Source organism: Danio aesculapii, chromosome 6 (genome assembly GCF_903798145.1).
Source record: "Danio aesculapii chromosome 6, fDanAes4.1, whole genome shotgun sequence".
Classification (NCBI taxonomy): domain Eukaryota; kingdom Metazoa; phylum Chordata; class Actinopteri; order Cypriniformes; family Danionidae; genus Danio; species Danio aesculapii.
In genome coordinates, this window is record NC_079440.1 from 9,219,958 (window position 1) to 9,233,548 (window position 13,591).

Below are 13,591 nucleotides of genomic sequence, written 5' to 3' on the forward strand. Positions count from 1 at the left end.
TAGATTTAATAATAAAAAAAAATTGATTTCGATTTATATAATATTAGTAATACAATTATGTCCTTTAATGTAATCAGTCAGATTTATGAGCTGTACTTTTAACGCACTATGGGGTAAATGAGATAAATGATGTCAGTACGTAATAATCTGTTAGGATCTATTACTGAACCGATACCGAATTGTCTGCATCTGCATTGCAGCGCACGCACGCACGCACGCACGCACGCACGCACGCACGCACGCACGCACGCACGCACGCACGCACGCACGCACGCATATATATATATATATATATATATATATATATATATATATATATATATATATATATATATATATATATATATATATATACACATACAAATAATAATATTAATAATAATTTAAAATCCTTTAAAAAAAACTAATGACTACAGGTACAGCAATAAAAAAAAAAAAATAAATAAATAATAATCAAATGAAAAATATAAATTGTAAAATGTAAATATTATACTTTTATACTTTTTTGTGACTCTCCGTTGCTGTCATTCATGTTTTTCTTCTGCATCGCCATAATGGCATGTAATATTGTGCTTATATAAATTATGAAAAATTATTATCGTTAACATTGTGTTTTGTGACACCACATAATAAAAGATTGAGCATGATGAAAAAAGATAGACTTTTTATTTTGTCCACATGATTTACAGTTCTCAACGTATACGAGTACACCCCTCACAAATGTCTCATTTAAATTAATAGTTTCTATAGGAAGATTACACATTAGATTAGTCAGTACTGAAGCCAAATATGAAGCTAATCTAACAAAATAACTTATGATAACGGTGCCAAGTTAATACATCGAAATGTATAGGTTAGATAAAAACATTAAACCAAAGATTTAAAAGGAGCAAAATTTAAGAGAAACAAAACATTTTGCTGAATTTTTACTTTTTTTTTTTTAGATTTTGCACTAATTTAAAAGTATAATCTTTCTATTTCTAAAGGTGTTCAGAGACTAAAATATTATTTTAATAAATATGTCAGTTTAATAAATCTGTTTTGTTCAAATGCACCAAAATATATGACCCATATTCACTGAGAAATGGATAAAAATATAGATTTTAAAATGGGCTGTACTTATTTATGTTGACCACTGTATATGTCATCATGTTGCACAGCCATACTTTCTACAAACCCTTTTGGGGAGTTTATGCAAGAAAAGACAGCGTAAATAAAGAGCATCCTTTCTTGATGTTTCAAAAGAGTGGCAAATATCCTCTAATGACAGACAGGTGAATGAGGGAGAGGTGAAGAGTGAGAACGTCATGAAGAGGGCAGAGATGTGAGCCGTTTGCCACAAGAGAATCATGGTAAACTCTCCTCTACCTGGCTGTGTTTCAGGGGGGAAAAGGACCGCGACATTACCTCAAGCCAATCTCACTGATGGACAGAGTAGCACTTAGAAAGACTGTATACAGCGGTCAACATCTGAAGCGGATCAAAACATTTAATCAAAGTTGGCCAAAAACTATTGAACAACACCAGTTCTTGTCTTAGTCATCATTTGAAGTGGTATAAAACGTTTTTTAAAATTGTGCTATATATGTATACGCACACAAATTCACACAGAGGTACTTTTAAAGTCAGACAGCTGAATACTAAGTCAGGCTACACCCTAAAGGACACTAAACACGACTAAACAACTGTTGGCTCTCAATTATATTTAGACTACTTCACAATACTGGGAAAATATGTGATATTGTTATTGAGTGTTGAGATAATCTGTGGTGTAAAGTAACAAATTACAAATACTCAAATTACTGTATTAGAGTCGTTTTTTTTTTAGAAAATTGTAACTTACTAAAGTAGTTTTTTTTTTTTAAAAGTGTACTTTTACTTTCACTTGAGTAAATTTTTAGTGCTGTCTCAGTACTTTTACTCCACTATTTCAACCTGCAGTCACTACTTTATTATTTCCTGTGAATGGGGGATTAGCAAAATCAGTCCTGTGATTCCTGTTCAATCAAATCGCACATATAAGGTAAATCGCATCATAATGAACTACCTCAAGACATGGGCGCTTTATAAATCCAGAAAAACGTTTGGAAGCACTAAAAGTGTCCGAAATCTTTATATACAATGGCCCAGAGACTGTTTAGATGCACGTCACTGATGAGAAGATGACAGACATTTACTGTATGATGACCGAAATAGCCTTAAAGACCCAGCAGGCACAAGACGTCAGCATGATGTCAGTTAGCTGTTGTACCCCAACGTCGTGGGGATGTTGTATTTTGTTTGGAAATGAAAATCGTCAGAACCCAACGTCAGGTGATGTCCAACCTAAAATCAACCAAATATCAATATGATGTTACAGCTTGAGGTTGTGTGGACGTTACCACTATGACGTCTATCAGACGTTGGATTTTGGTTGCCATACCAGATAAATAAATGTCAGTATTTGACATCAATATGACCCTGGTTTAAGATGTTGGCTCGACGTTGGATTTTGGTTCTAACACAACCTAATCAACCAAATATCAACGTCATTTGACGTCGTTATAGTTGTCCTTAGATGCTGGCTAGACATTGAATTTTGGTCACTTTACATCATGACCTACTGTAAATCTAACCTAATATTAACGTCTTATGGCATTGTGTGCCTGCTGGGCAATAACTAAATGCACTACAGAATGTTATGTTTACACACATACACAAATTACATGTAATACTTACAACAGATACTTTTACTCGCACTACATTTTTGGGAAAGTAATAGTACTTGAACTTAAGTATGATTTTTCAGTACTCTTTCCATCACTGGAGACAACGCTATTTCTTAAGATATAACTACGGTAGCTTGAAAAAACGCAGTTTTAAAAAACAATTATGTTATGACCAAACTAAAACAAACAACTAACAAGGTGCAAATATTTAGACTTTAAAACACCACAAATGACTTAACATCTCAGCGGAAATTCAGATTCTTATTGGATGCAGTCATTTTCCTCTCTCGTCTCCCATCTTCTGTATTTATTTTCAGCTCAAAGGCCCTGATTGGTCAGATTTGGATAAATGACCTGTGCATGCAGCACACAAATGCTTGAAACATAAAATGAATTTAATTTACTTCTCGGATATTGTGTATACTATTGTGGCAATGTCGATATTTTTTTCGATGTATTGTGCAACCATATTTTAGACTTTTCTACAGATAAGAGAAATCAATGTATTAAGTGGATTGTTCACACAAAGCCAGAGTCATAATTACAATAGCTTACATATGTACTCTATATGAAGACTTTATGACAAAAAAGCACCATACAATTAACAAACATCCAGTAATCAGGAATCCAAGTTTTCTAAAGCTGTATGAAAACTTTCTGTGGTGAACAAAGCACATTTTGAGATGAAATTGAACTGAAACGTATATATTGCACTAATGCATGTTCAAAGATGGCATGCCATACTGACGTTGAAAAATCAGCTTTGATATCATTCATTCATTTTCCTTCGGTTTAGTTCCTTATTTATCAGGGGTCACCACAGCGGAATGAACCACCAACTATTCCAGCATATGTTTTATGCAGCAGATGCCCTTCCAGCAGCAACCCATTAAGGGAAAACACCTATACACTCTCTCATTCACACACACACACTCATACACTACAGCCAATTTAACTTACCCAATTCTCCTATAGCGAATGTCTTTGGACTGTGGGGGAAACCATAGCACCCTGAGGAAACCTACGCCAACACGGGGAGAACATGCAAACTCCACACAGAAACGCCAACTGAACCAGCTGGGACTCGAACCAGCAACCTTCTTACTGTGAGGCGACAGTGCTAACCACCAAGCCACCCCTTTGACATCACATTATTAATTACAACTTTAGATCATGAAGAACGGAAACGAGTTACTTTAAACTGTAATACATTTTTGCAGTTTTTGATCGAATACATTTCTAAACATTATAACTTGGAGCAGGATTATTCCACATAAAGCAACAACATTTTTTAAGCGTCATGAGCCATGAAGCAAAGCTAGCAGCTATGAGGTGAATTGCCAGCCTGATCTCACGAGGAAACGTAGCTATTTTCCGTTTTGTACACTACTATACCTATAAGAGTATGTTTTACTTTCGAAATGGGGTATAAATTCGTCCGATTTGGTGAACATAATGCTGTTTGTCAATCAGACTACGTTTCCATGTTTGATCTTGCTGTCAACTGCAAAAAAAAAAAAGATTAATTTAAAGTGTCACGATAAACCACTGTGAGTTTAACTGCGACACTGTGTGATGCGCGTGCTCGTGAAAGGGGGTCAGATTTGTCCGGGGAGTCAGATGTTGATACAACTTTCCTTAAACTCCTCTTGCAGGTGGGCCCATGCGGTTTGCCCTATGCACTGGTCACCACTAACTGAATGGAGTAGGAGCACACAGTTGTGTTTTGTTGAATAAGTTGCATATAGAATGCACATTTCAAAACTGCCCAAAATTTGTCAACCCGCCAGTGCCAATTTTACCTGCACAATCAAATAAAAAATTGCCCAATTGGGTGGGAAACCACCCAATCTGGCAATATCCATTGCAGGGCACTAGGTATGGGATGATAACCGGTTACAAGGTTTACCGCGGTTTGGAAAGTCAAGGTTTTAATACCGCTAAAATGTTCTGTTATACCTTTCCCAAGGTATTTTTTTATGTATTTTAATGTGTTGCAAAGAAATTTGTGTTTTTGAAACTAATGAAGAGAGCAGAAGTTAATGGTTTATTTACTATTAAGCCTGACATGTTCCTGTCAACTGTTTCTTAAAATAAAATTTTAATATAATGTAATAAATAGGGAATTTTTTTGTTTTCTTAAAAAGAACATATTTTAGAGCAGTAATCACAGTACTGTGATACCGTGAAACCGTGGTATTTTTATCCAAGGTTTTCATATCGTCAGAAACTTACACTGACCCATGCCTACGGGGCACCACACCAAAATTCATTCCCGCCACGGCTACATTACAGCCTCTCATTTAAAACCTTTTGTTGCTGCTGTTTATATAGCAGGTTATAATTGCACCAAAACGCATTTAAAAATTAAGTGAATTATAACAGAGCAAACTTTTCTGTAATCATAGTAGTGCTGTGCATTATTTGTTAAACGCTTTATGGCTACATGCTAACTGACTTAAGCCTCATTAACAGTACGAGCAACTCGCAGTGGCAAAGCGACCGTTCATTTCAACGGCGAGTGAGTAACTTCCGGTGATCTCCATCTACACGAGCAACAGCAACCTTTGTTGACCAGGTAGGTGTCGAGCGATGTGACAAAGTTGAGAATCCATCAACTTTATGCAAATTAAGAGCAACTTTCTTGAGCGACAGCCAATAGGAGCACTAGTAGAGCTCAGGTGATCATCTCTCAGCTCGCTCAGAGACCGGTTGTATTACGTGCTGTAGATCTAACAGACCTGTGTTTGCAGCAGGTTGCCGCTCAGAGCGACAGGCAGCTACAAAGTCGCTGATGATGTGAATGAGGCATTACAGGGCTGCACGATGCATGAGGCCACCAAACACGACGTAGCTTTCAGTTATGATGAACGCAGTTTCCATAATTATACTTTATTTACATAGATAAAGGTCTGTGGTTCTGCATACAATTACTATTATCTTGCTGGAGTTTAAAGCCGTTTCACTTTACTTCAATGCCGTTCTATAGGTCTATTGGAGACATTCATAAATATTCCTAGTGAATCTAATAAATGCTGGAGACATACTCATTACATGAAAATCGCACTAAAATCACCCTTCAGCAGTGTTTATTTGAGAGCGCACAAGAAAATCTGCTCGAGCAGCGTATATTTGAGGGTGTGCAAGAAGTTTTGTGCACAAACAGAGGAAATCAACGCGCAAGCAAAGATATTTGCATGCTCATATTACATTAATGTGACTAGTAATACTGCAATCACGACATTTGTCTTTAAATAACGTCATAGGTAGTTAGAAGATCTGTGCAAAAGGCCTGCCACCACAACTGGAAAAAAAAATCCTAGAGCAAACACTATACTTCTGAAGTGAAATAGCATTTAACCACAATAAAACCACAATAAATAAATAATTTTAAACCAATTTATTTTAAAATAAATAAAGATCCAGCCGATGGCTTCAAAAAAAAGCACATACAATTGATTAATTTAGCTCACGAAAGGTCTATATTTAAAGATTGTTATTTTTTTGTCTTCCTTTATATGGAGATGAATTGAGTTTTTACTTCCAGAACCAAACTTTTGAGCCTATACAAAAAAAAGCCAACTGAAAGCCAACAGAAAAGAATTGACTGTGCAGGAAGAGGAACACAAACACAGGCGCAGACAATGATCCGAAATAACCTCTTAACTCTGAACGCATCTATATGATTGCAGAGTAATGAGTCTGCTCGGTTTGTAGGGACAGGAAATGACAAAATGGTCTTTCCCAGAGATCCTAACTGTCCTATCATCTCATGAAGAAAAAACTAAGAAAATCAAGTTTAAAACAGCCAAAAACAAAAATGATCAGTTTTCTTATTGGTTAAAATGAGCAGATTTGTGATGTTTTGACACCAAGTGACCCTGATCTTATTCATTTAAGCAGTGGGAATGCCTCAGATCCCCTGAACACACCTATAGGGAGTACGATCTACGTCCACACTGGCGTTTCACCTAGCATTTCTGAAAAGCCCTCCGTCCACACTATACCGCTGAAAATGTACATCACGTCACCACACACACACACACTCTGTCATGCGTTCTAGCATGTCTTTGAGAACAAAACCCCAGAGAGCAGTGCACGTCGGACAGATTATCAAGGATGTACTGCTGGATCGTGTCTCACTATAGTTGTTAAACATGATATATAATTAACCTTGTCTCCATCTAATGACTCTTCAGTCTTTCGAATCTATCAGGTAACGTGTCACAGCGTCAGTTCACCGCTTCAATCTTTCGCTTTCACGCTTGTACTTAGTAATTTTAGCAAAAACCTCAGATACTGTAGGTTGGTTCCTGTTGGTTGTGCACCTTTTTTACCAACCAAGTTTATCGACGCCATGGGGTATATGACGAAGCATGCTAATAGGACTTTTAATTTGCCAGTAACCTGGGTTAATCGTTTCCGGTGAAGTGTATGCCAATGCAAAATCGGTGCGTTTAAGGTCTATTTTCTTTAAAAATCAGCGATCTTCACTGGCTGACTATTATCTGATATAAAGTGGGTCTCAGATTGTACAAGAAGCACTGCATTAACTTACATTTTCCCCTGCCATGTCTTTATAATATGAGCATTTATTTTACCCCAGTATATTCAATGGAGCTTCCGCACTAGCCTGCCGATTCTGAAGGGCGCGTGTAAGCTAACGGCTTTTTGTCTCGTTTTACGCTTGAGCAACTAAATGAATGCCAACGTCTATTTAACTGATTGTATTTGAATTACATTACAACATCGATGCTGTAAAAGGAACCGTATAAAATGGAAAAAACCTAACAATATAAGGTCACCGGAAGTTTATGAGCATGGGAAACACACCAGCTCGGCATATACCTTATTATAACCACACAGATCACGCTGCCTATTCATGCCAGAATCCCGCAGAAAAAGTGATTGACAGGTGGTAATTTGTGTGTAACATTTCTTTATTTATTTATGGTTTGGTTATGGGTAAAACAAAGACCATGCAGGTCAGGCAGTTGAAACGGTAGGCTACAAATAATTAATTTGTTATGAATTAATTAATTATTCATAAATAACTAATTCACTGCCACCTACGACAACGATGCCAGCGTCCATCTTGAGGTTTCGAATTAGACATCGTACGATGACAAATTGGTTGACATCGCCCAACCCTACTGACCAGTAGCTTTTCATGTGGCTCTTTATCTGCTGGAAATACTGTTGGCCTAAAAATCTAAATAAAATAGTCGTAAAAAAGTTACATATACCGTAGGAAAAGTATAACAGAGCATTTTAGTGGTTTTAAAAACCTTGACTTTTCCAAACCGTGGTAAACCTTGAAACCGGTTATCATCTCATGCCTATTAGGCACTTGCTGAGTTTATTAGGTAGCTTCTACAATGCTGATCTTACATCCGAGAATCACTCAAATGAAAAGCGCTTGCACACAGAAAGCCTCTGGTGTCCAGCTGTGCGCTCTGGAGGCCAGCAGTCATTTGGACTGTTTAGCGTGGAAATGACACTTCCTGTTTAGGACCTGCACTCCTCTGAGTTTGTGTTGTTTTATCACTGATACCCTGAGACTTAAAAGTTCACCCAAAATTTACTATTTACTCTTCCTCAAGGGGTTTTAAACTTGACTTGTGTTGATTTTTTTTCTGCTTGTTCAAATTAGTTATTCTAAATTAGTTGAAACCATTTTTGGGGGGAACAACCTAATTGTTTTAAGTTCAATCCACTTTAAATTTGTAAAAACATTGAAGTTAACTTAACTGATTTGTGTTGGGACAACATAAAGGAATTGTGTATAACCCAACTTTTTTTACAGCACGAGTTTCTTTCTTCTGTTCAATACAAAAGAAGATTTTTTGAAGAAAGCTGCATGGAAACTCGTAGCCACTGACTTGCACAGTAGGGAAAACAAATACCATGGAAGCCAGTGGTTACAGGAAGTCAGTTTTCAAAGTCATCAAAAAACTCAATAAACAAGTAAAAGGTGAGTAAATGATGACAGAACGTTCAGTTTTGGGTGAACTATCCCTTTAAACTTTGCCATGATATCATCCAAACTTCTTAATATGTGCCATTGATTGATTTTATAAGAGACTCTGTTTAAATCCTGCTGTACTTTAAGTTGGACAATCTGGGACTTTTCTATGATGCAAAGCATTACTGAAGAAATGAGACTGGTCGGGGCATGAGGAAGTTGTTGAAAGCGATCAGTAATTATGAGTATGAATGTATTTATTTTGTGTTAGTTCAGAATGCAGTAACATTACCTCCATTTTTTGCTTCATCTGTTTGGTTTTAACTGCATGTATACTTAATTAAATTTACTTTAATCATGGATAGTGCAAAATAAAGTGTTAACTAAAAACTATTATTTAATACTTATATAGTTTATTTCCAAATAAAATCCTTAATAAAAAGCAGATATCACTGTGACAACTTGCCCAAAGTGTGAGTTTTTAATAATGATCTTCCACTAATTTAATTTTATATAATATAATATACTGTAATATAATATAATAAAATATAATATAATATAATATAATGTCGCCTCACAGCAAGAAGTCCAAAGACATGTGGTATAGGTGAATTGGGTAAGCTGAATTGTCTGTAGTGTGTGTGTGTTCTAGTTCCCCTTTATTTTGTATAGCACTTTTACAATGTAGATTGTGTCAAAGCAGCTTTTTGTGTGTGTGTGTGTGTGTGTGTGTGTGTTGTGTGTGTGTGTGTGTGTGTGTGTGTGTGTGTGTGTGTGTGTGTGTTTCTCAGTGATGGGTTGCAGCTGGAAGGGATAAATTGGCGGTTCATTCCGCTGTGACGACCCAAGATTAATAAAGGGACTAAGCCAAAAAGAAAATGAATGAATGAATGAATGAATGAATAATATAATATAATGTGAAGTGACCCTAGAGCACAAAACCAGTCGCATGTGTGTATTTGTGTATACACATCAAAGCTAAATATGGAATAGCTAAATAGAATAGGTAAAAATAAATTGTTAAAATTATAGTTTTTTTATCAAAAATCTTTAGAATATTAATAAAAGCCCCTGTTCCATGAAGACGTTACATTTCCAATCATGAATGTATTAAAACTTATTTTTTGATTATTAATATGCATCACTAAGCACTTAATTTGGACAACATTAAAGGCAATTTTCTCAATATATTTAGATTTTTTAACAACCCCCAGATTCCAGATGTCAAATAGGTGCGTCTCTGCCAAATATTGTCATATTATCCGAACAAACCACACATTAATGGAACACTTACTTATTCAGCTTTCAGATGACATACATCTCAATTTCAGGAAAAAAATGTCACCACATACATTGATTGATTGATTGATCGATTGATTGATTGATTAAAATGTTTAAAAAGATTAAAAAGAGCTGTTGTCACTTATTTATTCAGCTTTCAGATGACATAAACATATATATCAATTGACTGACTGATTGATTTAAATTGACTGACTGATTTAAAAATATTAAAGAGCTGTTGTCACTAAACTAGTTGCCCTTTCTCTTAAATCATCCAGTCTGAATTCAGTGTTTCAAATCTTTAACTTTGAAACACTGAGGAAAAGCAAATAAAAACTTTGAGGAAAGCAAACAAATCCATCATTTCCAACGCAAGTGAGCGTGACAAACACACGAGCGTTACATGAACTGTTATAATGCGTTTCAGCTGTTGTTTTCACACTCTCTTCCTACAGTACCACACACACAAGTTTCAGATCATTTGACATTCAGCTAAAAACTTAGCAGACCCTTTCAGCTTAACGTACAAACTTAATAACTAACAATATATTTCAAACACACACAAAATGAGTAACCGTATGCCTGCATACCTTCTCTTGCGCTCGGGTTAACCTCTTCTGTACATTACTGGCCAGTTTCCCGGCGTTGACTCCTTTCCCGACCTCTGCCATGTTTTGAGCTTCTTCAAGTCTCCAAAGTGAATAAATATATTAATAAATAAGTGGTTATGAATGAAGTAAAGCGCAGAGAGAGAGGCGGGAGGAGGTGCTGAGGAGCGGTAATGTATGGGGAAATACACTGTCTGTCGGATCAACAGGAGGTCGGTGGGTAAACCCTCTTAAAGACACAGCGCGCGAGACTTACAAGCGGATACGGACAGAGTTATTAATAGACTAAGTCTTTATCAAGCAAGGTTATAAAAAAGTTCAAACTTTAAACTATCAAGCTATTCAAACTCTGACGGGTTCCGTTATTCGCCACTGGAGGCAAGACTGGACAACAAGAGAGAGAGAGAAAGAGAGAGAGATGGATTATGTTTCCATTCCTTATTATAGACGCTCTCTTAAAGGGACAGACAGGTAAACACATCCACTATTATAACTTTTTTTAAATCTCCACTTCTGCGGAAAATCTTCTTGAACTTTTATACCAGGGGGTTAATGTTAGTGGGTTTTAAAGTTTAATGTTAATAGGTGTGTAAATGACTAAAAATGAATGCAAAAATTAATCATTATTAATCGCATCCATTTGTTTTGACATAATACATGTGTGTACTGTCTATATTTATGTTGTAGTTCTATATATTAATGCATATATTTGAGAAAATGTTTATTTATTTTAGATATAGAATGTAAATATGTATATGAAACCTATTGTATATAAATTTAAATATCCATGTAATAAAATGTTTCGTATAGTTTTGTTATTATGTATGTGTGAGTAAATAATAAATATACATAACACAAGCACATATATTATGTCAAATCAAACATTTATTTTGGATTTTTAATTGCAATTAATCTTTGCCCAGCACTACAAAAAATATCATTTTAAATAAATAAATAAACTAGCTAATAATAACAAAACAATAACAAATATTTTGATGGAAATAACTGAATACAAAGTACAGTTGCAATCAGAATTATTAAACCCACTTTTAATTATTTTTCTTTTTTAAATATTTCCCAAATGATGTTTAACAGAGCAAGGACTTTTTCACAGTATTTTCTATAATATTTTTTCTTCTAGAGAAAGTCTTATTTGTTTAATTTTGGCTAGAATAAAAGCAGTTTTTAGTTTTTTAAAAGCCATTTTAAGGTCAAAATTATTAGCCCCTTTAAGCTATATTTTTTTCAGACTGTCTACAGAACAAACCATCATTATACAATAACTTGCCTAATTACCCTAACCTGCCTAGTTAGCCTAATTAACCTAGTTAAGCCTTTAAATGTCACTTTAAACTGTATAGAAGTGTCTTGAAAAATATCTAGCCAAATATTATTTACTGTCATCATAGCAAAGATAAAATAAATCAGTTATTAGAAATGAGTTATTAAAACTATTATGATTAAAAATGTGTTGAAAAAATCTTCTTTCGGTTAAAAAGAAATTGGGGGAAAAAATAAACGGGGTGGTAAAAATTCAGACTTCAGCTGTATAAGTTAATTTGAATTGAATAAATAAATATTACCAAATCTAAATAAATATCTGCTATTGTTAGTGAATAATGTTATGCATACTGAAGGTTCTTACATTTTTGTTGTAAGTATTAATGCATGAAAATACAGTTTAATGTCTCTCTCACCAGAATTATTATTGTCAGGCAAAACCTGTCTGACCAAAAATATTTACTTGGAATTTTCTTTAACATTTCAATCATTCATTCATTTTTCTTTGGCTTAGTCCCTTATTTATCAGGGGTCACCACAGCGGAATGAGCCGCCAACTATTCCGGCATATATTTAAGACAGGGATGCCCTTCAAGCCGCAACTCAGTACTGGGAACCACACTCATTTACACACACTATGGATAATTTAGTTCAACCAATTCACTTATAGCGCATGTCTTTGGACTGTGAGGGAAACCAGAGCACCCGGAGGAAACCCATGCCAACATAGGGAGAACATGCAAACTCCACACAGAAATGCCAACTGACCCAGCCGGGACTCAAATCAGCGACCTTCATTCTGTGAGGTGACAGTGCTACCCACTGAGCCAGCATGCCGCCAATATTTCAATCATCTTTAATAATGAATAATGTGTAGCACTGCAGTTAAGCCATTATTTGGCAACTTCATGCAGGCAAAATCCAGGATTATCAATAATCATCAACAAATTTTACAAACTGACCACAGGCTGGCTTATTTATTTAGCAGATACATTTACCAAAGTAGGTGACACACTGGTGCAGTAGGTAGTGCTGTCGCCTCACAGCAAGAAGGTCGCTGGTTTGAGCCACGGCTGGGTCAGTTGGCATTTCTGTGTGGAGTTTGCATGTTCTCCCTGCGTTCACCTGGGTTTACCCCACAGTCCAAAGACATGCGGTACAGGTGAATTGGGTAGGCTAAATTGTCCGTAGTGTATGTGTGTGAATGAGTGTGTATGGATGTTTCCCAGTGATGGGTTGCAGCTGGAAGGGCATCCACTGCGTAAAAAATGCTGGATAAGTTGGCGGTTCATTCCATTGTGGCGACCCCAGATTAATAAAGGGACTAAGCCGAAAAGAAAATGTATGAATGATGATTTACCAAAGTGGGTGGTGCGGTCGCTGGTTCGAGCCTCGTCTGAGTCAGTTGACATTTCTGTGTGGAGTTTGCATGTTTTCCTCGTGTTGGCGTGGGTTTCCTCTGGGTGCTCGGGTTTCCCTCACAATCCAAAGACATGATAAATTGCATAAGCTGGCGGTTCATTCCCCTGTGGCAACCCCTGATTAATAAAGGGATTGAAAAGAAAATGAATGAATAGAAAGAATAGAAATGCAACACACTCCCCGTGTTCGCGTGGGTTTCCTCCGGGTGCTCCGGTTTCCCCCACAAGTCCAAAGACATGTGGTATAGGTGAATTGGGAAGGCTAAATTGTCCGTAGTGTATCTGTGTGAATGTATGGATGTTTCCCAGTGACGGGTTGCAGCTGGA

General features: G+C 36.1%; 1 protein-coding gene across 3 annotated transcripts in view; it reads right to left on the reverse strand.

Annotated features, from left to right (window-relative positions):
• Positions 1-10,968, reverse strand: part of bin1b (bridging integrator 1b) — a 63,009-nt gene extending 52,041 nt beyond the window's left edge. For all 3 annotated transcript variants that reach the window (XM_056459443.1, XM_056459442.1, XM_056459444.1), the window contains exon 1: positions 10,545-10,968. In XM_056459443.1, the coding sequence (XP_056315418.1) occupies positions 10,545-10,625 (81 nt within the window). In that variant the 5' untranslated portion in view covers positions 10,626-10,968. The remainder of the gene's footprint in view (positions 1-10,544) is intronic.
• Between the last annotated feature and the right edge of the window lie 2,623 nt (positions 10,969-13,591).